At 35.6% G+C, this 27,912-nt stretch overlaps 1 protein-coding gene across 22 annotated transcripts in view; it reads right to left on the bottom strand.

Moving 5' to 3' along the window:
- KDM6A (lysine demethylase 6A) overlaps positions 1–27,912 on the bottom strand; it is a 200,500-nt gene that overhangs the window by 48,127 nt on the left and 124,461 nt on the right. For 4 of the 22 annotated variants that reach the window (XR_007132806.1, XM_047764520.1, XM_047764517.1 and 1 more), the window contains exons 8-17: positions 27,031–27,065; positions 13,327–13,420; positions 10,566–10,692; positions 6,345–6,443; positions 5,987–6,206; positions 5,290–5,424; positions 4,682–4,837; positions 4,014–4,109; positions 2,948–3,049; positions 1,952–2,347 (exon numbers count right to left, since the gene is read on the bottom strand). Coding sequence is in view for 21 of the 22 variants with exons in the window: in XM_047764520.1 (XP_047620476.1) it covers positions 1,952–2,347; positions 2,948–3,049; positions 4,014–4,109; positions 4,682–4,837; positions 5,290–5,424; positions 5,987–6,206; positions 6,345–6,443; positions 10,566–10,692; positions 13,327–13,420; positions 27,031–27,065 (1,460 nt within the window). In the remaining variant the exon portion in view is untranslated. The remainder of the gene's footprint in view (positions 1–1,951; positions 2,348–2,947; positions 3,050–4,013; positions 4,110–4,681; positions 4,838–5,289; positions 5,425–5,986; positions 6,207–6,344; positions 6,444–10,565; positions 10,693–13,326; positions 13,421–27,030; positions 27,066–27,912) is intronic. The other 18 variants (XM_047764529.1, XM_047764522.1, XM_047764527.1 and 15 more) reach the window with 10 other exon arrangements.

Raw genomic sequence — 27,912 nt, 5'->3', positions numbered from 1 at the left:
CTCCAAGGTTCAGTTTTGAGTTCTCGTCTTTCCCCAATCTATCTCACCCCTTGGTGACTTCATCCAGTTTTGTCCATCTTTCCTAGTTGGTCAGGCTAGCTTAGACTCCCTTTTTTTTCAAACCCTACTCTATCAGCTAATCTATTGGTTCTACCACTCAAATGCACCCCAAAGTTGACTCATTCTATTGCTGCCACTCTGGGTCAAGCCACCATCTCTTTCTTAACATGGACTGTAGCAGTAACCTCCAAACTGGTCATATCATTTCTACTTTTGCCTCTTTTAGTCTAACCACAGAGTACCTAAGAAGATCTAGTTTAAGTCAGATCATACCATTCCTCCATTCACACCTCGCCATAGTTTCCCATTTAACTCAAATAAAATCCAAAATCCTTACTACAAGGCTGAACATGATTTAGCCAACCTGTTTTCAACTGGACCACAATTAGCTCTCTTCTCACCCTGCTCAGCCATGCTTGCCACCCTGATTGTACCCTGACTGTCCCTAAATATGCAAAATACACTCCTGCCTTAGGGCCCATTGCTCATTGCTGCTCCCTAGAACTGGAACCCTCATACAAATATCTTCAAAGTTCACTTCTTTAATGCTTTCAGGTACTTATTCAAATGTCACCTTCTAATAAAGCCTTCCTAGACATTCCTATTCATAACTGCAACTTCTCTACCAACCAATGTCTAGTACTCTCCAGCTCCCTCTTCTAATAGATTTTTCTGGAGAACTAATCATAACATTATCTAATATTCTATATGTAATGCTTATTTACTGTCTGTTTACCTACATGACTTAAGATATTTCTGCATGTCTTTCTTGCCAATATATCCCCAGAACTTTGAATAGAAGACAGTATAGTAGATGCTCAACACTTCTTTAAGAATGAATAAAACCACTAATCCCTCTACAACAGAGTCCCACCAGGAATAGTATTTCAAGGAGTTCCCATCATGGCTCAGTGGTAACGAACCTGACTAGGATCCATGAGGTGCAGGTTCAATCCCTGGCCTCATTCAGCGGGTTAAAGGATCCAGCGTTGCTGTGAGCTGCAGTGCAGGCTGGCAGTTGTAGCTCCGATTAGACCCCTAGCCTGGGAACTTCCATATGCCATGAATGCAGCCCTTAAAAAAAAAAAAGAAAAAGGAAAAGAGAATACTACTTTAAAACTAAACTTAAAAGTTTTAGAAAAAGAATTTTACCAATGTTATAAGGCTAGCCAGCAATAGGTCAAATAATTCTTTTTTTTTAATAATGATTTTTATTTTTTCCAGTATAGCTTGTTTACAGTGTCCTGTCCATTTTCTATGGTACAGCAAGGTGACCCAGTCACACGTACATGTATACATTCCTTTTTCTCACATTATCATGCTCCATCATAAGTGACTAGATATAGTTCCCAGTGCTATACAGCAGGATCTCTAGTAGACTAATAGAAGTATAAGTAATTTGGCAGTGTGTATTCACAACATCTTTTAAAATACTCTTTGACCCTTCGGTTCTGCTTTGGAGCACTTGCTCCATGGAATCCAAAATACAGGGAAAACTATGTGGATAAGTATTCAGAAGTAAAAACTTTTTGTCCCATCAGAGTGAATACCTACTACCTATCATAGCACCTGATCTTAAGTAGGCAATATATGCAAAAATGAACTAAGAATCACTGTAAATGCTTAGGATGCCACTATAAATTAGCAATGGGTTTTGGAAATTATATGATCTATTTTCTTTTTCCGTTAGAAATTTCTAACATTTTCTCTGTAACTTTTATATGGAAAAGAAAACATAACACTGGGTCACAATGTAGTAATATCATTGTAGTACCACAAATGCTTACAAAAACAGTTCCTCAGACTTCTATTTCTTCTTCTCTCAAAATTCATAAAATCAAATAGAGACAACTATTACGTGATACGCCAACAAGGCAGTTAGTCCTATTACCTGAGTGGAGTTAGATAGTTGGTTTTTCCACGGCTCCTCTGCGCTGCTGGTCAGGTTTGTGCGGTTATGAGGTAGAGTGAGTGCGTTTCGCTGCAGGTAAGGCACGTTTCCATTACTTCCACTTCCTGTTATGTGATTATTGCCTATCAAAATAGTGTCTGTACTTCCCAGCGTTCTTGATGTGCTACAGGGAACATGGCCTGCAGAAAAGGGTCCATTGGCCAAAGGCTGCCCAGGGCAGGCAGGGCGGACTCCAGGCTGAGAGACGCTAGGCACTCTGGTCAGAGCAAGCTGTGGCTGCTGGCCAGAGACTGAGTTTGTAGGCAGTGATGAGTCAGCTGTTGGCCCGTTAGGAATTCCAGTAGATCGTACCTGTGCAACTCCTGTTGGTCTCATCTGTCAAAAAACAAATGAAAAATAAATGCTGACTATGGGGCCCATAGGGGAAAGAATTAGAATATAAAAGTTTATAACCATGTAATCTCTGATTTCACCCTAACATTTAATTTCTCTAGGTTGAAAAATACTTTTTAAAAATAAGATATGTTTGTTCAATTTGGATTATTTAGCCTCCTCGGAAAAGCAGGAATCTGTTTCATTTTTAAAGAAATATCCCTTTAGTAATGACAAAAGCAAGCAGCTGAAAATTACAGAAAGGGATTCAAATTTACAGGTCTTTCCTAAAATCCCCAAATAGGAGATCTCGAAATCCCATTCTACCACATCTAAAACGCCAGATTCTCTGAGTTAAACAAACTTGAAAGACCCTCACCTGAGTTTAGGATAGAGCTTAAGTGTTAAATAATACAAAGAAAACCTATGCAAAACAGCATGTAAATAAATAATAAAATTATCTTAAGAAGCATGGATTACTAAATTCCACCAAATACTAGTAGAAAGTAGAAATTGGCATGAACACACTCTAAAATGATGTTCCAGTCAATAAAAATACTCAAAATGCTACTAAGTTTCAGGGGGAAAAAATGCTATACACACTTGGTGTTGCTGCATTAAGACAAACTGACTTTCCAGCTGTTCCAGCATCAGTTTCTGTGCTGGATTTAAATTATTTCTATTTGCACGGAGCTGTTCCAAGTGCTAGAAGAAAGAAGAAAGAGGAGAATATAGTCAAAGACATACCTAAGAAACAAGTACACTATTCTAAGCAACCACTCCCAGAAATGGGTAGATAAAAACTCAGAATGCTGTCCAGTCGAAGATACAGATTTCTGACCAATGGCAATTACCCCAATATGAAGTCCTTTAAGAAAAACATTTCCCTCAAGAAAGTTTACTGTAATGTGATTTTTGAGATAAATGGGCATGAAATTTTATTCATCAATAATTTTCAGTATTTACACAGAACGTTCTTTAAGCTTAAAAATGCATTATGACAACTACACTCTGTTCAGAATAGTACAAGTCTGAAGACAGCCTGACTGTCCAAAACCAGTGATCCGCCTAAGCAAAAATATGACACCTACATAAGGAAATATGGTGTAGCCATGAAAGAATAAGGAAGCTTTTTATATACTGACATAGAAAGGTCTGTAAAAATACATTGTTAACAGTATATATAGCATTCTACCATTTGTGTAAAAACAGGAGAAAAATAATGAGAGAAAGAGGGTGCATATTTGCTTGTACATGTATGACATTATCTCTGGACAGGTAGATAAAGAACTAATAAATAACACTGGCTGTCTGTTAGGAGGAGAACTGAGTGGGCAGGGGCAGGAACTGGAAGAAGAATTTACTCTATATACACTGAAGTCATACTTATGTAGTCTGAACCATGAGAAGGTATTACATGTTTTTTGGGGGCGGGCGGGGGGTGGTGGTGGTGAGGGAGAACCAGGGAGCAGACTAAAACTAAGTGGAAAACAAAAATGAATGATCTCAATTACTCTGGTAAATGTGGGTTCATTTTACTTATGTGCATATTAACTGAATTTACTGTCATTCAACTTTAAGAATTAATACTTTAAAAACTTAAAAGTCTATTACTTAAAGTATCTTTATTAATAGGAAAAACAATCTATAAAAAGCTTATCTTACATACCTGTAATTTCTGTGGTGTCAAACACCATGAATGACCTTGTTGCTGTACTGGAGGATGTGACACTGCATGGCCACTACTCCAATTATCAGAAGTATTCTGAGGAAAATTAGTAAAAAAAAAAAAAAAAAAAAAATTAAAGGATATTTGGTTAAATCCACAGGGTTAACAATAACGACTAATGGAGGTCAAATGACTATGAATTTGAATATTTACATATAAAAAATGTTATGACATTTAGTTCTTTTAAAAGTAATTTTACATGCATAATAAATTTGGAAAATCATAAATTAAAAAAATACTGATTCTTTAATAAGCCACCCCAAAAAGCCCACCCCTAAACTATGGCCCAAATGGCTAACCTAAATACCACACTGTCCACTAGATCCAATGTTAAGTTTATTTCAATGTCAGTAGAAAGTGATGATGAAAAGTGTGTTGAGATCTTAACGGCAGGGAGATGAATAAAAATGATTTGATGAATGCAAATTTATCCCTACTTTCTATATTTAATATGATGCTAAGAATTTGGGATGGAAAAACTCAAACCTTTCACTCTTTGATGTCCACAGATTTAAAATAAAGGACAGGAGATGTTCAAACTGCACAGGTTCAGGGCAGTTGGGAGTTTCTTTTTTGACTGGGATTTTCTATTTCTCTAAAATATATACCTTTGTTGGACTAGATGTTCTTTTCCTCTTGGCAGGACTGGACAGGTCATCTACTTGGCTAGAAGGAATCATGTGTAGTGGCAAGGATTGCTGTGAAATTGGTGTTTGACTGAGGCCTAATACAGGTTCAGTATTTGGATGATGAGGTTTACATGCCTAAGAATCACAGAAGGAAGACAAAAATAGGGTTCTATATATTCTTAATTCATTCCTTCAAATTATAAAACTTTACAAGCTACATACTTTTCAAAGCTATGTGGACATCACTAATCACAATTATTGAAAATCAAAATCAAATGAATCATTAATGGAGGAATGTGTACCTTCCTTTGAAAAACTTGCTTTAAAAATCAAATACACCACTGCAGCATTACTTTAAGAAATCTCCTTCAAAATTATGAAAATGCACAAAGGTTCTAAACTGGCACCCCAAAATTTCTTCCCATATCAAAGGGAGTTTTAATTTGATGTAGATTCCCTTCACAATTAAATCAAAAGGCTTTTCATTAATAAAAGCCTCCTGTGCTTAAGTAAAATACGCTTGACCACTACAGATTGAAAAGAACCCTTAAAGCTGGGCACCTACAGAACATAACCCAACTTCTCACCTGCTGTGCTGTGTTCATGGCACCCTGCCTGGAGGTAAGCTCTGCGGGGATTGGTAGGCTCCACGCCTCCTCAATACTAGGAAGTAATTTAGTTTTATTCTGTAGACTACCTTGTGGAAGGTTACACAACTGAGCCTAGGAAAAATTATGTAAAAAGCAAATTTAACACAAGCCTAATTGAGTAAGAGCAAGTCCACTAAATCTTCCTAAATGCTATAACTAATTTTTTTAAAAAAGAAAATAGATTCTTAATTTGGGGTTTCAGAAAGATACTAAGTATAATGAGGGAAATCGGAATATAAACCTTTGTGAGAATTAAAACAAAGCTAAGCTCTGTTTTCAGAGTTCTTACAGCTGTCTTCTCATGAAACTCCATGCAAGAGTGAAAGACAGTGTTCATGTTCTTTCCTCTAAAATGCTATGACAACTTAAAAATGTAGACAGTACATAGAAAAAAATTATGTAAATTAATATGCATCAACAGAGTAAATGTGTAGAAGAGCATCTTTTAAAATACTGCATATCTTACTTAAAATGAAAAGTAAAATAATATTACAAGCTATGGTATGTTTACAAAATATGGAAACAAATTATAGACATCAAAACACAACTAGACACACTTTCCAGCCACCCTCCTCCTGCCTGAGTGCCATGGGGAAATACGTGCCTTTAAAAAACTGCTATTTAAACAATTTACCTGCAAATACTTAATTCGTGCTGCAAGGGCAGAGGTATTACTACAACTTTTGCTTCTGGTTGCATTTAAGTAGCATTTAATGGCATCCTGAGGCTGGTTACAGGATTCGTAGAGTGTGCCTAGGTCCATCCAGGCTGCAGCATGGCCATGGTCCAACTGAACAGCACATATATAGGCCTGTAAAGCATCCATAGGCTGATTTTGCTGCTGATATAGCACGCTGGAAAGAGAAAGTCAGAAAAAACAAACCCACTAAGAACTGCTTCACAACAGGACATAAACTATGAAATACATTATATGTGATGCAATTGTACTTGTGTATCAATTATAATAGCATTATTTTTGTATAAAGTCTTACCCTATTGAACACCATGTATCTGCACTTGCTTCTGATTTATCAATAGACTGCCTGTAAGATATAAAGGCATCCTGAACTTTCCCAATACTTGAATAGCACCTGAGAGGGGAGGGAAAAATTAAGGAAATACCATTAATACTAATTAATTAATTAATTAGCTGAAAGGATGGACTATATATCAAAGCAAATAAAAAACCTAATAAGCTAACATATTTATGTGAATGTGTGTATGTGTATATACGATAATAACAATGTACATTATAATTAATCCTTCAACAAACTACAATATAGTCTGATAGTGTTTATTAATACAGCAGCATGCTTTAGCACCTATTAAAATAATTAAAGGCCATATCACGTCAATACTATAATATTTAGGGCTGAAAATGCACACACACTATTCCACTTAAACACCTTGATCCCTGGTTTTCTATAGAGTTAAGAATACAGAGTTAAAAAATCAAGAAAAACATTCTATGTTGGTAAAACTTGCTGAATCAGATTTCAATTTTCCTTTCTTGAATAATAACAATGGGGGCAATACTTTAATTCATAAAAAATACAAATGTAAGAAATAGTTACATCAAGCTAATTATCAAAAATAGTATAAAATAAGGTAAGCGCAGTATTTAATGACTAGTAAATGTAGCAAGGTATGACTAAAGGTCCAAGGACCTGCCATTTTCCTAATGTAGATGTACCTGATGGATACACAGAACAGCAGTTGAAACTACAAATGTAGAAATTATCTTAGTGTTTGGTACTAAGGTGGCGGGGAAAAAAAAAAAACCCCACAGTGTCTGGCACTAAAGGAAAAAGAAAAAACAAAACCCAGCCCATCATCAAGGACCTTACAATTTACTTGAGGACTGAAGACACATTATGTCATGATCCCACATCAAATGGCCAGCACAAACAATAACTAGTCTGAGAATTTAGGGTAGAAGAGACCACAATACATACTATAGGGTTTAGGAAAGGCAAGAAAGGGAAGACTAAGAGTAAGGAATCCGAATATATGTAGATGTATACAGCTTAGATCAGTTATTCCCAATTATCAGCCAGTATAAGGCAATTGGGCTAAGCAAACAAAATGGAAAAACAATACATACATACATAAAATTTCCATTAAACTAATATATGTATTGTACTTGACTTACTTTGAAATACCATTAACTGAGTAAATAGCAAAAAAAAATTTAAATGCCTTTACTTGCCCAAACACCATATTTTGATCTTCATAATTATTCTTTGAAATTTTACTGATTCAAGTAATCCAAAAGTCTGGGAACCACTGATTCAGGCAGAGAAGGTGAAAGAAGGCATTTCCAAATGTTGCTTGAACATTATGAGCAAAACCTTACGTATGTAAGATAGCACAGATACAAACAGCAGAGAATTTTAAATCCAACCCAAGAATACCCTGAAATTCGTTCTTCTAACGTGATGAAAGCACTTTATAGGAAAAGTAATCTGCTAGCAATGTATATGGATAAGCTGAAAGGAAAATCATTTATGGACAGTTAAAAAAAAAAAAAAAAAAAAGAAGCCAGCTATATTCACTGGTTTGGAATAAGCCAAAACTAGGGTGAAAGTAATGGAAGTGACAACAAAGGAAGACAGGTGAAATAATAAACCAAAAAACAGATTAGATATTTTGTGATTAGATATATTCATGGGGGTGGGGTTATAATAAACATTTTTTTTCCCCTTTTTCAGCTGTGCCAACAGCATATAGAAGTTCCTGGGCTAGGGATCAAATCCAAGCCACAGCTGTGATCTGCACTGCCAGCTGCAGCAATGCCAGATCCTTAACCCACTGCACTAGGCTGGGGAATGAACCTGTGCCTCAGCAGGGACCTAAGCTGCTGCAGAGACACTGCTGGATCCTTAACCCACTGTGCCACCATGGAATTTCATAATTTAGTTTTTAGGCCTGATTAAGTAGAGGGAAAAAATGGTGATATCATTGGTAAAAATAAAGGAAAAGGAGCTGGTTTAGGGAAGAATATGTTGAGTGGGGTTTGAAATTTCTGGATTTTGACATGAGGTGTGGACTGTAAAGTGCAATGTTAGGTAAAGAATAGAACATGTAGTCCTGGAGTTCACTACCTTCAAGTGTAGAAATCTAAATTTGAAATTCATCCATATGGAAGAGGGGGTATAAGAACATAAGATAGCTTATAAAGGAGAGGTAAAAAATAAGCCTAGGGAATCACTCATCTTGTGGAAGGGGCAATAGAAGAAAGGTGACTGAGACAGAGAAGGCAGTATCAGAAAGCATCTGCAAAAGGATTTATGAGGACAGAATTCAGGAGAGGAGCACGTTAACAAGGCCAAACAGGGACAGACACCACAGAGAAAGGGAATGCTTAACCCATAGTAGAAAGCATGCTCTGTTTGTTGTTGTTGTTAAATCAAAGCCAATTCCAGATATACAGACAAATTTGCCTAACCACTGGGAGGAATAAGCAGTAGTAATTCCCCAAACCAATGTTTTCATATTCAGTGCCTACAAAGTCAAAGTAGGAAATCAATGTGCTGCCCAAATATAGATGTCCCAATCCAACTGCTATCCCCTTTTTCTCTAACAAAGCTTAACTAGGTTCCCCTGAGATAGCACTGTGTAGTGGAAAAAGCACTGGGTGTTGACCCTAGGATCTAGTTCCTGCTCTCATGTTAGTTACCTGTGTGACTGTGACCTTGGACAAAACATTTTACTCCTCTGAACTCGCTTTCAAAAACAACTGTAAAATGACAAGGTTTACAGGGTGAACCAGGTGACCTCCTAGTCCCTCCCAGCTCTAACATTCTATAATTCTGTGATAACACGGTCAATGATTAGCGCTAGTATAACAGCATTACAACGTTACACTTCTGTTATGATATACACATGCCAAATGACAAACAAATTCAATCTTCAACACAGACCTGAGTGAAGAATTAAAATGCCTTAGAAATATTAGGGTCATCAAATCCCAAAGGTGCTTACTGACACTTGAAGTCTTCCTTCAGAGCTTTAATAACTTCTAAAATATAATTTATTTATAAAAATTTTCTAACAACAAATTAGAAGCAACACATTAGGAGTCAGTGAAAGATGATAAGAAAAGTAAACATCAAAGAGAAAAGTTTAAAACAGTCCTCGAATTATACCAAATTCACAAAATTAAAACCTTTAGAGTAGGAAGGTACCTAACAGATAATCTGACCCAGGGCTTCTCAATCTTAGCACCATTGACATTTTGGGCCAGGTAATCTTTTTACTATAGACAGCTGTCACACTAGATGCCAGTAGCACTCCTCATAGCTGTGATAACCAAAATGTCTCCACAGACATTATGAAATGTCCCCTGTGGGGCAAGAGAGACCCTGGTTGAGAACCACCAAGCTAATTTTCTAAATCAATAGAAAACTGAAGCCTCAAAAGATTTAATGGTACCCTCCATGATTCTATATATAGTAGCTTAGACAAGACTTAATTCCAAGTCTCTCAGCTCCTAGTTGATTGAGCTTTCCACAATACTGCAAAAGCTAAAACCAATTAGAAACTAAAATACAATCTGATGATGGTCCAAAAATATATTCCACCAGATACACATAGTATGTTTCAGATAATCAGTAAGCAAAATTCAAAGTACCGAGAAAAGTTTACAGACTTAAAAAAACCTACTTTCACTACATGTCACTTCTCCTTTCCAATAAATCCAGTAATATATCTACTTTCTCACTGTAAGATTTCAAGTATAACTGTGATATGAGATCTACTATTAATGTCCATTCTAAGATATACATCATTAATCAAAATGATAAATAGCAAAGGTTCCACTAGTTACTGGTAGTCAATAGTTAAGAGGAGAAATTCTTTGTTCTACTAAATAGACATATAAAGAAAACACTAGAAGTCAAAAGGAAAGGCATTTAAATACTTGAACGAAGAATTACTATCTGCTAAGATGGTTTAAAAATCAGTAATAATTTAATTCAAATGAAAATCCAATAAGCAAAATAAGAAATGTCCTGATAGACGGGATGATTTGTAAGAAAACCACCACATTCGGAAGCTTTCTTTTATTTAACTTCTAGAAATCTTTGTTATATTTTAAAAAGAAAACATGCTGTTCAAGTTATAAATGTTAGCTAATATTTTAAAACATAATTCAAAACTCTTAGCTGGAATAAACAAAAGCAAAATCCAAGTGTCTGATAAATCAGTCTTACCTTCCGAGGAAATACCACGACTGGCCAGAATTAGGATCTGCTTCCAAAGACTTTTGGAGATACTGAATAGCATAGCTTTCCTTGGTGGCTTTATCTCCCAGGAGATCCACAGTATGATGCATCCAACCTAGAGTAAATGATTAAAAATATTTACCTAAATAACTTCATTATTCTATTTTAAAGAATACCAAGCAGAAAACAAACAAGTAAAAAAAAAACAACAAAAAAAACTCCTTTCAGTCAATTTATTCATTTAGCTTGGCATATACACTCCCCAAATTTAATAACTCCAATTCTGGTGTAAAAAAGTCTATTTTTCACAGGAAGGTACAGTCAAAGATATGAAGAACTTTTATTCTGAAGAAATTAAAACAATTTTAAGCATTCACTTATCATTTAGTAGATTATAAGCTACAGTTCCTCTTTTCTTCTAATTTTTGTATTTGAAAGAACTCCGAGTTATGAAACAAAGAATATAAAGATGTTAAATCTTATTCACTGTTCCATATAAAAATTTATGTGCATACTTAATGAATCTCCAAGACAGTCTATTAACCCAATGTTTATTTCCAAGGAGTAAATATAAAGCTGTATAATCAATGATAGTTCAGAGTACAACACACACATATAACAATCCTACCTTATTGGTATTGGCCACAAATATTCACACCTCATATGAAATTAAAACTATAAAGCATTTAACAAGTTTCTAAAACCCCAAAGCTGTAAGAAAAGTACATTCAAATGGTGCAACCAAAACTGGTACAAAATGGAGTTCCTGTTGTGGCTCAGCACATTAAGAACCCAGCGAGTATCCAGAAGGATGTGGGTTCAATCCCTGGCCTCACTCAGTGGGTTAAGGATCTGGTATTGTCAGAAGCCATGGCGTAGGTCACAGATGCAGCTTAGATATGGCGTTGCTGTTGCTGTGGTGTAGGCTGGTGGCTGCAGCTCCGATTCAACCCCTGGCCTGGGAACTTCCATATGCTGTAGGTGTGGCCATAAAAAGAAAAAAAAAAGGTACAAAATGGTAACACAAATGTTTAATAAATTCAGATAGTGCATAATCTCAAATATATGTGGAATCTGAAATAGAGTCGAATACAAAGAAGCAGGGAGTTGAATGGTGGTTACCAGGATCAGTGAGGTGGGGGGAATGGGGAGATGCTGGTCAAAGCATACCAAGTCGAAATTATTATGCAGTATGCCTAAGTACAGTATGATGACAGAAGTTATTGATATTGTAATGTATACTGGAAACTTGCTAAAGAAGCAGATTTCAGGGGCTCCCACCACACACACAAAAAACCATGTAAGCAGATGGATATTGTTGATTAGCTTGGTTGCAGTGATCATTTCACTATGTACAGGTTTATCAAAACAACATGGTGTACACCTTAAATATAATTGTTATAAATAAATAAATAAGCAAGGAAACAAGATGGCTATGTACCTAAGTAATCAAAAGACTAGATCACAGAATAGTATATTCCATACCTTCAAGGCACACAGGAATAATTTGATTTAATTTGTTGGGGAATATTTTCAATTCAAGAGCATAAAATCAGCTATTCTTTATGTATAGTCCACAGCACATAAAGCAAATAAGGGGAGTTCCCGTCATGGCACAGTGGTTAACGAATCTGACTAGGAACCATGAGGTTGCGGGTTCGATCCCTGGCCTTGCTCAATGGGTTAAGGATTGGGCGTTGCCATAAGCTGTAGTGTAGGTCAAAGACGCGGCTCGGATCACGCGTTGCTGTGGCTCTGGTGTAGGAGGGTGGCTACAGCTCCAATTAGACTCCTAGCCTGGGAACCTCCACATGCCGAGGGAGCGGCCCTAGAAAAGGCAAAAAGACAAAAAAAAAAAAAAAAGCAAATAAGGACCCTTATTTTCTTATATTTATTATAGTTGCTGTGTTCCAGAAGACATTTTAAGAGGATTGAGTTAGCATGTTTTATGGAAATTTAAGTCAATCACAGGTCTATTTATATGTTCCTCCCTTATCTCTCCTACTATTACTAGTAAAAACAGGACCTAGAGTAACTGGTTCTAAAGAGTTACTTAAACAGCAATGACAAGCAAGTAGGAAGGATTGATGTACAGGTATACACTAGACTTAATTAGGAGAAGTATTTTTCCTTTTCAAGACTATGAAGAATTTACTGGTACACTCTGTCAAAGGGGACAGGTGATTCAAACAATTTCACTCCATTTCCCAAATTTAAAAGGTGTATATACATTTTTGCTATTGGCACACTCTTCACTGAAGCTAAAATGCATAAAAAATTATAATTAGTGTGGATTAAAAAACAGTTTGTTTTCAAATATTAACTAAGTTGTTTACTCTAAAGGTATCACTTAGGAACTAACATAAAACCTTTTTTGTTGTACTAATAAACTTGTTTTAATTTAAAGATACAAATTCACATTACCCAAACACTATATGCAGTCATTAAAAACAAATATTTAACTATTATGATCTTTTAAAGTATGGATAACTCAAGTAAAATTCTAACCAGAGATTAAATTAAAAACAAAAGTAAAGACAAGAGTTTTACATGAAGGCAGTGTATTCTGCATTAATAATATAATGTGCATTAATATTATATTATTAAGTGATAAAATCTAAGGTTAAATGCTATCAACTCTGAGAAAAAGGAAGGAAAATAGAATACAAGCCATATATTTACCAACCCTAACATGTAAAAAACAGAAAGAGAAGTATTTATAGTACACTAAATGTGTATTATTACATACCCAACTGTTGTAAGACAGTTGCTTTTACTTGTGCAGAAAGGTTTTCTGTCTGCAAAAGTTGTTCATAAGCTTCCTTTGCAGAATGATACTTCCTCTAAAAAGTAGTGGAAAAAAGATTTAAAGATAAAAGTTAATATCTTTAAAGAAGTAGCTCATAGGTTACGATTGATACAATACTGATTATTTTAGCATTTAAAAAAAAATCATCTGCAACAGAAAGCTCATCACTGAATGTTCCTTTAACTCTAGAAAGTTGTGGTTGATAGGCCATGTTTCAGAGTACCTAACACCAGTAAAACATTCAATATAACAAAGTGTCATTAAAACATAACCAGATCTCAACAGTTAACAAGAAAATCATCTCAACCTATTTGATAACATAAATTATTTCAACTTTAATAACACTAATGAAGCTAGAGGTATTCTATCTCCAAGTGCATGATATGTCTGCCTAGAAACACCAAGGTCCAAGCAACTTAATATGAATAAGGCACAAATCAGTAACACTTTTAAAAAATATAAGTGCAAAAGTAGTTGAAATCTAAGTTTAAGAGAGAAAGTTACTGGTATACAAAATACCCTGTGAGAAAATGCATAATACATTAATGATTTTAAAGACACCAAACCTTCTATCCTTACATAATTATAGTCTAATAGCATTTGTAATATTTAAAGTTCTTTGGGCAAGTCTCTAAATGAAACCATTTACCCACAGTGCTCACGCCCAAAGGACTAATATGACTGAAATCCATTATTCCTACAGTCCTAAGCTTAAGACATCCCCCCAACTCCCAAAAAAGGAGGAAATTCAAGAAAACTTCATAAATATTACCTTTAAAACATACTTGGCAGAACAATGGATTGAAGTGGCTTCATTCACTTCATTGATAGTACATAGATTTGTTTCATTGACAGTACATAAATTTGTTTGCTCTGCCTGAGCAAACAAATCTTTCTCAAAAAAAAAAAAAAAAAAAAGTAGGACACAAAACCAGCTGGTGAGCCTCAGGCAAACTGCTTAAACTATGATTCCACACCCCTAAAACAGAGGTAATACCTGATCTTTCTATCTCAAATTGTTCTAAGGGTCAAATGAGATATGTAAAGAACGATGGAAATAAATAAGAAGCTGTATGAATAGGTATGTTAAGATGGGGAAGATTTGAAAGAATTGTTCATTGAGACTAGCAGTAGTTATTATATAAACTTTTATTCATCAGGTAAACCAGTTCCCCTTAAACATTAATCTGGCCTGAAAAAGTAAATCAGATAGTTAATGAAAGAGAAGGACCAAGTTAGTCAACTCAATTCCTTCAACTGATAAATATTTGTTGAATACGTAACATATAACAGGAACTGCTGGGACTACAGTGTAGTCAAGAGCACAGATACTAAGACACATAAAATATATTGTACTGTCTACAATAACAGTGTATTTTCTACAGGAAGAAAGCACATATGATAAATTAACTAGAAGACTGGACAGAAAGTGCAGAGACAAGCAGACAACTTCACAAAGACCTTCCTAAACCATGTTAAAGACTATACAGACTGTAACCTAAGACAATAGGGTACTACTGAAATGAGTTCAAGAAATACGATCATATTTATATTTCAGAAAGACCACTTTGTGGAATTAATTCAATAAATGCTAAAACACAACTTCCAAACTCTAATAGTTAAAAGGTAATGTTTTAAGTGGTACTACTTGTAGTATCAAGGAGATGGACAACCTAGGTCTTTGTCACTAGGTGAGTGGAAACAAAATTCAATGGATGCTTACAGCAGAACATTAAGCAGTAATTCTAAATAGTGTATAAAAGCAATATGAGTTTATCTTCAAAGGTGCTGAGTGCAGTTTTGCTTCTGGTTATGTTGAAGTAACATTTCAGTTTTAAATTCTGAATAAAACATAAAAATCAACTATCAGAAAGCACTGAAGAGAAACCAAAATTGGGCAAAAACAGAGAAGTTAATATTGAGAGGAAGGGAATGGCACTGGTTTAGTAACCTCTTTATTCACCTGAAGGCAGGCCCCAACAGGCCCCTGGTTGGCTAGAACTCAAACAGAAATCAGCAATCTTACTAGCTTGAAGAGTCAGAGAAGAGACTGTGAAGCTATTCTATTACAAGAGCTGGAAGCGAGGGGAGAAGAAATCCCAGAAAGAAGAGTCAGAGAGAAAGAACATCAAACTCTGCAATTAAATTGCTCAAATCCCTGGTTCATCACTGAACTAGACAAGAACATAACAAATGTCCAGCAGCCTAAAAGAACTAAAGAGAAATTTTAGCTGCTGCCCACCACAGAGGTAACAAAGTTTAGTGTATGGCTTAAGCAAAGTTAACCGGCCAATAAATAAAAATATAACAAAATCATTCTCAACAACGTATTATCCAGGATACTGGGATAAATTTATCAGACTTGTAAAGAATCAAATTTTTACTCATATTCAGAAGAAAGGAAAATCAATGAAAACCAGCCATGAAATGACTCAGATGATGAAGTTTGCAAGTAATTTTAAAGCAGCTATTTTAACAAAGTTCACAGACAAGAAGGAAAACATAATCATAAGGAATAAATGGACAGGAAATCAGAGCATAGAAAACAAAACAAAAGGAAATTCCAGAACTGAGAAATATTCATTTGAAACTTTAAAAAGAAAAAAAAAAAGTAATTGGAAGGACAGATTAAAGACTGCTTAAAAATCAACTTGAGGAGTACCCATCGTGGCGCAGTGGAAACGAATCTGACTAAGAACCAGGAGGTTGCGAGTTCGATTCCTGGTCTTGCTCAGGATCTGGCATTGCCGTGAGCTTGGTTAAGGATCTGGCATTGCCGTGAGCTGTGGTGTCGGTCACAGATGCAGCTCGGATCTGGCGTTGCTGTGGCTGTGGCGTAGGCCAGCAGCTACGGCTCAGATTATACCCTTAGCCTGGGAACCTCCATACAGCACAGGTACGGCCCTAAAAAGACAAGAAAAAAAAAAAGAAAAAAAAACTTGAAAACAAGTTGGCAGAAAATATCCAGACTACAGCAAAACAGACAAAAGAAAGAAAAAAAAAATCATCTAAGATGGATAAGACAATAACAAAATGTCTACCATATTCATAACTGGAGTCCAAGAAGGAGAAGAGAGAAAGAATGGGGCAGAAAAAATATTGACAATATAATGGCTGAGAACTTTACCAGGACTGATGAATGACAGACATCAAATCCCATACCCAAAAAACTAAAAAAACCCACAAGTAGTACAAGTATAAAGGAAAAATCAGTGACTAAGTACATCATCGTCAAATAATTAAGAACCAAATATAAAGAACCCTGAAAGCAGCCAGAGGAAAAAAAAATACAGCTAACTTTATGTAACCATATCAGCAATCAAATTAAATATAAATGGACTAGATATTCCAAACGAGCTAAAGAGATTGCCAGAACAGATTTACCAAAGCGAAAGCCAAAAATACAGTATTTGTAAGATGTGTACTTTTTTGTATAAAGACTCAGGTAGAGTGAAATAAAAGATGGGTATCAGAAGCTGAAGTGACTACTGAGATCAGAACATGAGGTTTCAAGGTGAAGAGTATTACCAGAGATAAAGAGGAATATTTCATAATGATAAGGACATGCCAGGATGACATAACCATAAGAGCTTTGAAATAAAAGACTGATAGAATTAATACCGATGTAATACTATTAATTACTCTATGCAATTTATTCTAACTTCACCAAGTGTCCCACTAATATCCTTTTTCTGGTCCAGGAGCCAATTCAAGATCCCACACGCTGTTCAGCTAGCATGTCTCTTCAACATCTTCTAATTTAAGGACAGATGCTCAGTCTTTGACTTTCATTACCTCGACACATTCATAAAGTACTAACTAGTCATTCTGAAGAATGTTCCTTTCAAATTAGTAAGTACCTTGTGGAAAGACATTCATCATTCCTCATGCATTAATTAATTAAAATTCTACAGCAAGAAGGAGATGCCCCCTTTCCCCATTTATTTATTCAATTATTCATTTACAGAAAAATGAATATATTTTATTCTGTATCTTATATACCATTATTATACCTGTTTCTAAACTTGTGTCAGATGTGGTGATTAGAAACCCCATTCCCCTCAAGTTGGCTCCTGAATCCTTTTCCACATGTTCCATCATTTTTTGAGCAGCTTCTTACTTTTTAGCACCATGAAATGTTCCAGGGCTCATCCTGCGGTTTCCCACCTAAGCCCTGGAATCCTCCACTTCTCCTCAAGAATTCCTGATTCCTTTTATTGAAAAATTTTATTTGGAAATAAAGATCTAGTGCTAGTACATTCACTGCTGCTGAGGTGAGCCACTGCTTCTAGGCCCTCCCAGCAAAAAGAGCTAGGTAATATATTAATGTGTGCACACACACTCTCTCTTACATCCATATCTATTTCTATCCAACTATCTATATCCATAACTAACTAAATAAATAAAATAGTGATCCCTCAAAGTCCAATCCAACTACAGAGTGCATTCCAGCCTTTTCCTACTTGTAAATTCTCTGAACAGTGAAAATCTGGCCCTCATTATCCACAATACACTACTTATTTGTTCTCTAATATCTCTATGTATGTAGTATCTGTAATATCTCCAGTATTTACAGAAAATCTAGTTACAGAATTTCTACTCATATCCTTGTGAGAAAGTAACTATAGCACAAGATTTGTTTATAGTTCCTTTTGTCTCCGGCTTTATACTATAGAGTCAAAACACTATTTTCAAAAGTTACTTAGGTTAGTTCTTTTCATCCCTACTTATGTTATGCATTTATAATGGTTAGGTTCATTTCTTACTGTCTACATTTTTTATGTTGTGCTAACTCTCATTCTGGCTGATTTTACTTATTCAATTAATTTTGGGGTATGTGAAACATAACCAGGTTCTAAGAGAGCTATAAAAAACAGTATACTCAAATTCTTCTCTCTCTCTTCTCCTCCCTAATACCTCATTCACAACCATCCCTGGGTAGGTAACCAATCTCACTTGTCTCTAGTTCATCCATTTTCAGTATTACCCTTGTACAAGCGGGCCATGTAAATGTTGCTCTGTAAATGTAGTTTTTTCCTTTCACAGAGGGTACTATATTATACTTTTATACTTCGCATTTTTTCCACTTAACAGTGTATCATGGAAATCATTCCATATAGGGATTTACATAGGTCTTACTCATTACTCTCTACAGCTGCATGGCACTCCATTGCCTAAACGTACCATAATTTATACAACCATTCTCCCATGTATGGACATTTAGGTTGTTTCCAATATTTTACAATGCTCCAAAAGATATTCTTGTGCCTATACATTTTCATTTTTGGAGGTATATTTTCAAGGTAGATTCCTAGATGTGGGATTGTTGAATTAAAAAGTGCACGTAGAAGTTCCCATCATGGCGCAACATGAGGTTGGAGGTTTGGTCCCTGGCCTCACTCAGTGGGTTAAGGATCTCGCGTTGCCATGAACTGTGGTGTAGGCTGGCAGCTGTAGCTCCGATTTGACCCCTAGCCCGGGAACTTCCATATGCCACGAGTACAGCCCTAAAAAGAAAAAAAAGAAAAAAAAAAAAGCACGTTGAGTTGTTAGATTATTCTGTTCCAGATGAGGTATACCAGTTTGCACTATCGCAATGCATTGAAAGTGCCTGTTTCCTTTCCGTAGCCACTTACACTTATTTCACCAATCTGACAGGTAAGATTTCTATTTCAGTGTTGGTTTAATTTGCATTTCTTTAACTCTGACTGAATTTGAACACTTTTTCGCATATTTAAGGGCTGCTGTATCTTTTTTGCGAAGTGTCTGTTCATGTTTTTCCCATTTTTCTATTGTGTTTTTGTTCGTCTCTCAAATTTTAAGAGTTTGTTATATATATTAGGAGACACTAGCCCTTTGTGGTGTTATGCTATAAACATTTTCTCCCAGTTTCATAGGTGACCTTTGAATTCATGGTGTTTTGGGGGATTCTGGCCATGCAGAAATTATTTTTATGTTTCTCAAACTGTTCATTCTGTTTTAATGCCTTTGAATTTTGAGCCATAGTTTAAAAAGCCTTCTCCTACATCAAAGTTGAAGAAGAATTCATGTTTCTTTTAATACTTGTACAATATCACTGTTTATATTTTGATACTAATTCATTTGTAACAGTTTATTCTTTTGAATGGTTTGGGTTATGGGTCTAATTTTATCTTTTTCCAAATGACTACCTACTTGATTCAGAACCATTTTTGAATAAATTTACCTTAGCCAAAGGAATGCAAAGTATTACCTTTATCATATACTCAATTTCTCAATGTATACTGGATCTATCCTTGGCCTATGATACTCCACTGGTCTCCTTATCTATTTAATGCCAATACAACACTTTTAATTACTGTATATTTTAATATCTAGTCAAATTCATATAACCCATGTAACCCCACCCCATCAGTATCATTCTGGCTATTCGAGTATGTTTTTCCATATCAACTTACCTAATTCCTTTAAAAAATTTATTTTTTTACTGATGTTGTGTAACATTTATACATTTCTGTATGTTAATTTGTGCCTCTAATTGATTTTACTTGTCTACCAACATTGCTTAATATAGCATGACAATGAGGAGTAATGAAGAGAGTGGGCATATTTGCCTTGCTCCCGATTTTTGTGAAAATGTTTCTAGTGTTTACCCTTAAGTGAGATACTGACTTTGGAATTAAAATACATGAATTTTATCATGATAGGAAAATAACCCCTAATCCCTATGTTCAAGAGTATTTTTAATTAGGAATGGGTACTGGATTTATTGAAGGCTTTGTTAGCATCTATGGTGACAGTGATTTGCTTTTACTTTTAGCTATATTATTACAATGCATTATATTAACAGATTTCCTAATATTCAATCAATCTTATATTCCTGGAATGAATATCACTTGGTCATAGTATATTATTTGCTTAATGAGGTAATAGATTTTGCCTGCTGATGTTTTATTTAGTGTTTTTATACCAATATTCATCAGTGATATTGATATGTATATTGACTCTTTTTTGTATTGTCTCAATCAGGTTTAGGTATCAATGATACACGTGCTTCAAAAAGGAATGGGGGAAAACATATGACAGTCCCTTAAAAATTTTACCACAGATTTACCATAAAACCCACTAATTCCATTTCTGGAATCAAAAAAACAAACTGAAAGCTAGGGCAAAAACAGATATTTGCACACTCATGTTCATAGCAGCATTATTCACAACAGCCAAAAGTTGGAAGCCACACAAGCATCCACTGACAGATGAATGGATAAACCAAATGTGGTGTATATATACAATGAAATATTATTCAGCCTTAAAAAGGAATGGAATTCTGACACATGCTACAATATATACAAACCTTAAGGACATATGCTAAGCGAAATAAGCCAGACACAAAATGAGAAATGCTGCATCATTCCACTTACATAAGGCACCTAGAGTAGTTAAACTCACAGAGATGAAAAGTGGAATGGTGGTTGGTAGGGGCTGGGGTAAAGAAGGAATAAGGAGTTATTGTTTAATGGTACAGAGTTTCAGCTTGGGATGATGAAAGTTCTGGAGATGGATGGTGAACACAGTTGCACAATAATTTGAATATACTTAATGCCACTAAACTGTACTAAAAATGGCTAAAATGGCAAAGATTATGTCATGTATACTTTACAAGTATAAAAAAAAAGACCCCCAAGTACTATGGCCTATAGTTAATTTTTAGACTCAGAGATTTTTGTTTCTGTTTTTAAAATACATTATAGCATCAGTAAGTACAGAAAGGACTTTAATTATTATCAAACACATAGGTCTCTCAAGGGCCACATTAAAAGCTATTATAAGCCCCTTAACCCTCTCGAAAAAGAGAGAGAGAGAAACAAGGAAGTTTTTGTCAATTTCCAATGCTCTGGAACAATCTACAGAGTATCAGAATCACTTGATCTTCAAGGTTTGGTAAAATTCCCCTATAAAACCATCTGGACATGATATTTTCTGTAGGGCTTTACTTAATTTTCTCTATTGCTCTTTATAACTTTTCTAACTCTAATGAGGTCAATTTTGCCAATCCGTATTTTCCTGGGAAATAGTCTATTTCACTTAAGTTTTCAAATTCATTTCCATAGAGGTTTGCTAATGATAAGCAGTCTCGTATGACTCTTCTAATTTCTTCTGTTTCTGTGGTATCTTATTTTGTGCATCCGTGCTCTCTCTCTCATTTATCCCCTTGATCAAGTTAGTTAGCGGTTTATCTATTTTGCTAATTTTTTCAGAATATTATGATTTTGAGCTATTAATTAGATCTACTGTTTTCCTCTCCTTTTCATACTATTAATTTCTTTTAAAAACTCTTTCTCCCTGGAGTGCTTGGTGGCCTAGCGGTTAAGGATCTAATGTTGTCACTGCTGTGGCATGGCTTCCATCCCTGGCCTGGGAATTTCTGCATGCTGTGGGAACGGCCAAAAAAAAAATTTGTTTTCTTTTCTCACAATATTGTTTTCCTTACATCGATTTTTGTTTGTTTTGTTAAGGGATTTCCTTACATTGAACTAACCTTGAATTCATGGACTAAACCGTAGGTAATCATGAGGTACTTACTGCGCCTTTAAATGACAGCTGGAATTTATTTTTTCTTTCTTTAGAATTTTTGGATTTGTATAATATATGTAAATGAAACCAGTATACAGTTTCAATAATAACCCACTGCTGGAGAGTTAGAAGACAATGCTAAAAAAGAAACTCATACTTTTTTTGTTGTCTTTCTGTCTTTTTAGGACTGCACCCACGGCATATGGAAGTTCCCAGGCTAGGGGTCCAATCGGAGCTGTAGCCGCCAACCTATGCCAGGGCCACAGCAACACGGTATCCAAGCCGTGTCTGCGACCTACACCATATCTCATGGCAACGCTGGATCCTTAACCCACTGAGCAAGACCAGGGGTCGAACCTGCATCATCATGGATGCCAGTCAGGTTTGTTAACTGCTAAGCCATGACGGGAACTCCCAGAAACTCATAATTCTTATCAACAGCGTAATTTATAATAACATTATTTGTAACTATCCCTCAAAGAAGAATAGTTAAATTAGTTACAGTACATCTTTGTAAAGGGATATAATACAGCTCTATATGTATTAATAGGGAATGAATCCAAAATCTAATTCTTTTTTTTTGTCTTTTTGTTGTTGTTGTTGTTGTTGTTATTGTTGCTGTTGTTGCTATTTCTTGGGCCGCTCCCGCGGCATATGGAGGTTCCCAGGCTAGGGGTTGAATCGGAGCTGTAGCCACCGGCCTACGCCAGAGCCACAGCAATGTGGGATCCGAGCCGCATCTGCAACCTACACCACAGCTCACAGCAACGTTGGATCCTTAACCCACTGAGCAAGGGCAGGGACCGAACCCGCCACCTCATGGTTCCTAGTCGGATTCGTTAACCACTGCGCCACGACGGGAACTCCCAAAATCTAATTCTAAATAAAAAAAATAAGCATGAGTAAGAGAGAACAAACACTATTGGTTATTATTTCAATAAAACAAAGAAAAACATAACATATGCAAACATATGTATGGATTTGAGTTTCTCTGGAAGGATATAAAAAACATGGGTAATGGTGGTTGGTGGCTTCCGGGAGGGAAATAGGGGGCCAGGGAAAAGGAAGGAGGAAGATATTTCACTGTGTATTCTTTCAGGCACTTTCATTTTGAATTATCTATTCAAAAATAAGTAACACTGTAATAAAATTAAAAGAGAAAAATTCTATACCGTTCATCTTTAAAGGCTATTAAGAATTTAGATAATGACCTGTGCAAGTTACTTCATTAAAATCAAGAAAAAGAAATGTAGGCCAGTTAATATTATTGGGGAAAAAACATGGCTCTGCAGGTCTCAGCTAACAAAATGGGAAAGGTAAATTAAATAATTGATATAAATATCCAAGAATAATTCATAATATATTTACTTGGAGATATGACATTATACACAGAAACAAAATTATCTTTATCTAGAGATGATATGACAATATACAAAGAAAGCTATGAGAATCTAATTTTTTATTTTTTTATTTATTTTTTATTTTATTTTATTTTATTTTTTTTTGTCTTTTTGCTATTTCTTTGGGCCGCTCCCGCGGCATATGGAGGTTCCCAGGCTAGGGGTCCAATCGGAACTGTAGCCACTGGCCTACGCCAGAGCCACAGCAACGCGGGATCCGAGCCGCGTCTGCAACCTACACCACAGCTCACGGCAACGCCGGATCGTTAACCCACTGAGCAAGGGCAGGGACCGAACCCGCAACCTCATGGTTCCTAGTCCGATTCGTTAACCACTACGCCACGACAGGAACTCCTAATTTTTTAAATGTAAGAATGGGTGTGGGTGAGATGACATGACATCTCATTAACATTATCCAAACCTAAACAGAATTACCATATGATCCAGCAATCCCACTTCTGGTTGTATTTTCAAAGGAAGCAAAACCACTGTCTTTAAGAGATATCTGTACTCCTATGTTCACTGCAGCATTATCCACTAGAGCCAAAGACGAAAACAACCTAAATGTCTGCCTACAGATAGATCAAGAAAATGTGGTGTAAAATTACAATGGGATGGTACTTCAGCCTTAAAAAAGGAAAAAGATGTGGTACATATACACAATGGAGTATTACTCAGACATAAAAAGGAATGAAATAATAGCATTTGCAGCAACATGGATGGACCTAGCAATCATCATGCTAAGTGAAGTCAGACAGTGAGACACAAACATCATATGCTATCACTTGTGGAATCTAAAAAAAGGTTCAATGAACTTATTTGCAGAACAGAAACTGACTTACATACAGACTTCAAAAAACTTATGGTTACCAAAGGAGACAGGTTGGGGGCGGGGTGCAGGGAGGGACGGGCTGGGGGTTTGGGATGGAAATGTTGTAAAACTGGGTTGTGATGATGGTTGTACAACTATAAATATAATAAAATTCATTTTTTTTTAAAAAAAGGAAATCCTGTCATTTGCAACAAGAGGGATAATAAACCTGAAAGGCATTATGCTAAGTGAAATTAACCAGACAGAGAAACACAAATACTATATGGTATCACTGTGCACTTTAAACACCTTATAATTTTGTTAATTATATCTCAATAAACCTAACAAGTAAAATAACTGAAACCTAAATGCATGATTAAATTTAACACAAATTTTAAGACTCTACAGTTCCACCTCTACAAAAAGCCTCCTTTTTGTCTTCAAATATTGTAAGCTCAGTAACACCACAAAGCCGTTGAACTTGCTAACACCTCTTTATCGGAATGACCTAGCAACATACACATACCACCCCCAAATCAGGCCCAACTGATTATATCACTGGCTCCTCTCTATTCAGGACTCAACCCAAACAGCTCTTACTTAGAGAGGCCTTCCTTAACCATTCTAGTTAAAAATGTTTTCCATCACGTTTCACTTTTAATTATGTTCTTCTTGCTTAATCCTATGAAAGCAATGTGGGAAGGACCTCTTGCTTTGTGAAATAATACTGAATTCTTTCTACATTTATTAGCAGGAAGACTTCTTCCTAGCTAAAGAAACTACCCCTGAACTGTTTAGTTAGCTAGCAGTAGTCACTAACCACACACGAATACTTAAATTTATATATATTTATGGCTATACCCACGGCATATGGCAGTGCCTGGGCCAGAGACTGAATTCAAACTGCAGCTGTGACCTACACCAAAGCTGCAGCAGTGCTGGATCCTTTAACCCACTGTGCTGGGCCAGGGATCAACTCTTGCCTTTGCAGCAACCTGAGCCACTGCAGGTAGATTCTTAACCCACTGCACCACAGCGGGAACTCTTTAAATTTAGATTTTAAAACTACATATTCATAAATAAGGTCTGTTGATATGATCTGCTGAACTATAAAAAGTAACTTTCTATAAGTAGGTAGGTAAGCCTTTTTTTCTTAATTCTTCATCTGAAAATTAGAATGCTTGCTATAAGCACTGGAATGGAGAATTACCAATTCTAAAATACACTTATAGTGTCACCTTCCTGCCATCTAATATGCTTTGCCTAGCATGAATTTTGTTCTCTTTGTTTTGATTAATTTTAATGGGCACTAAAATTTATCAAATGAAAGAATCAGTGGGGGGAGGGCCCTGTCCTCACATTACCATCACAAGATTCATTTATTTTGCTTTTTAAGGCCACACCTACAGCATATGGAGATTCCCAGGCTAGGGGTCAAATTGCAGCTACAGCTGCAGGCCTATGCCTCAGACACAGCAACGTGGGATCTGAGCTGCGTCTGCGGCCTATACCACAGCTCATGGCACTGCCGGATCCTTAATCCACTGAGCGAGGCCAGGGATCAAACCCTCAACCTCATGGTTCCCAGTTGGATTGTTTCTGCTGTGCCACAACGAGAACTCCCTTCACAAGATTTTTAATACCAACAGACAACTTTTCATCAGGAACAATGAAAGCCAGAAAACGGAATGTCAATTTTAAAGTGGTCAAATAAAATAATTAAATAGAATTCCATCTCTAGTAAAAAACACTCATTAAAAAGAAAGGTGAGATAACTTCTGCTTTACCTAATGACAGAGCAAGGGGAAAAGCTGGGGAAAAAAATCAGAGCTCATATTTTTGAAGGCAGCAGAGAGCTCCTGAGATAATGAAAACAGAAGGAGCTAAGACGCCAAGGAAAGAACTTTGGAGAGGAAGCTTATTTCTATAGCTGCTTTCACCCTGGGGCCTTTACTGACTTAGTAAAAAATCAGCAGTTGGCAGGAGGCTGGGAGAAGCACTGCCAGGTAAAGATTCTGATCCACAATATGCATGTAATTCTCACATGCGTCTTCTCAAAGTGGATAAAATCCCTAGCTTGGTACAGTATCCAAACCTGAGTGTGCATCAATTCTGATCCAGTGGACATGTTCGCATGCATGTGTATGTTTGTTGGGAGGTGGGTAGAGATGTCTAGGAATCAGATATTAATTTTGTAGGACCACTCCATGGTGGCTCGAAAACAAGAGAGACCTTAGAAATTATGTCTAAAATAAAATAACTATAAAATTTTGTGTTTGGGGTAAACTAGGATTACCTAATATTTAGTTTCATACCAACTTATGCCTGATTTTCCCTATTATTGCCTAGAGTAAATGCCTATGTGTTATACTCTTTATCATACAACTAAGCAAAATGTGCCATACATAAAAGTAAAATGTCCTAAAATTAAACTGAAAAACTCTTAAATATAGCAGCCATAAAAGTAATGGTAATGACATCAAGTGGTTACTTATGTGCCTTTCAAATGGTGACACATGGAAAGGATATTTCAATCATAAGAAAAAGTAAAACTAAAAAAACAATACATTATAACAACCATCTATAAACATTTCAAAAAGAAAACTAGGCATTTCATATCAAGAATCAGAGAAATCTTCTGAAATTTAAGGCTGCAGAAAGTTTGAGTTTAGAGGTACATCATACTGAACGAAACTTCTTTGTATACAACAAGCATTTGTAATAACTATAAACCCAAAGTAAAATCTTGACCACATTTAATGAGTATAAAAGGTATGTTAGAGGTAATGCCCAGAATTCCATTAAATGATCTGATTTCACTTAAAATGATATGGGTGATCATTTCTGTTTGTTTTAAGTAAGGTAAGTTATAACACTTACCTGGGTTTCATATAAGTGGGCAATGTGAAATTGAACTGCAAAGATGATGGAAAACAAAAATCAATAACAATAAAGCAATGTTTGGGTAAATTAATTAAGAACATAAAATGTAAAATACAAGCACGAGCTATTTTACAAAGATTTAAGTAACAACATAACTTGAGTAAAATAGAATATACAAACATACATGAACATGATAATAAACCACACGTATTCATTGTTGGTTGTTATATTTGTCAATGTAAATATTAAAATAACATAAAATCTATAGCAAGTGAGTATACATCTTACAGTGTTCAAAATGGCAACATAAAGCAAAGAGAGGAAACTTATAATCTATACATTTTAAAACATGGTATTTAAAAACTGAGTTCCAAGTCCAAAAATACAGTAAAGTCAGTATTTGATTTTAAAAAATTAAAACAAAAAAATTCTGTTTTCTTTATACCAGATTTCATATCAACATTTACAAAGAAGTCACAGACCAGGACGACACTAGTAATAACACACAGAGGAAATAAGTTGCATTTCTCTATCAGTTCTTCATAATTATTATGTTTTAAAGTCAAATCACTTGGAAGACAACAATAGTAAATAGTCCCAACATTAACAAAAACCAAAAAAACTTCATGTATTTCAGCTTTTGTTTTCAGTTCTTCCAGATACTGTACCACCGGAGTTATGAATAATTCAACAAAAGCAGTAATGAACCAGGAATCAAAGCTGGATTCTAGCTTAAATAATATGACATTCATCCTTCAATGACAAACGTCTTTTTTTAATCCTCTGTCTACCTGGTGGATTTCATAGTGGGATTGCAAGGAGTCTGGGAGCCTTCCAAAATTATATGCATAATATAAATGTGGATCTTTGAAAACAAGG

This window comes from Phacochoerus africanus, chromosome X (genome assembly GCF_016906955.1).
Source record: "Phacochoerus africanus isolate WHEZ1 chromosome X, ROS_Pafr_v1, whole genome shotgun sequence".
Taxonomy (NCBI): domain Eukaryota; kingdom Metazoa; phylum Chordata; class Mammalia; order Artiodactyla; family Suidae; genus Phacochoerus; species Phacochoerus africanus.
This window is presented reverse-complemented; position numbering and strand designations above follow the sequence as displayed.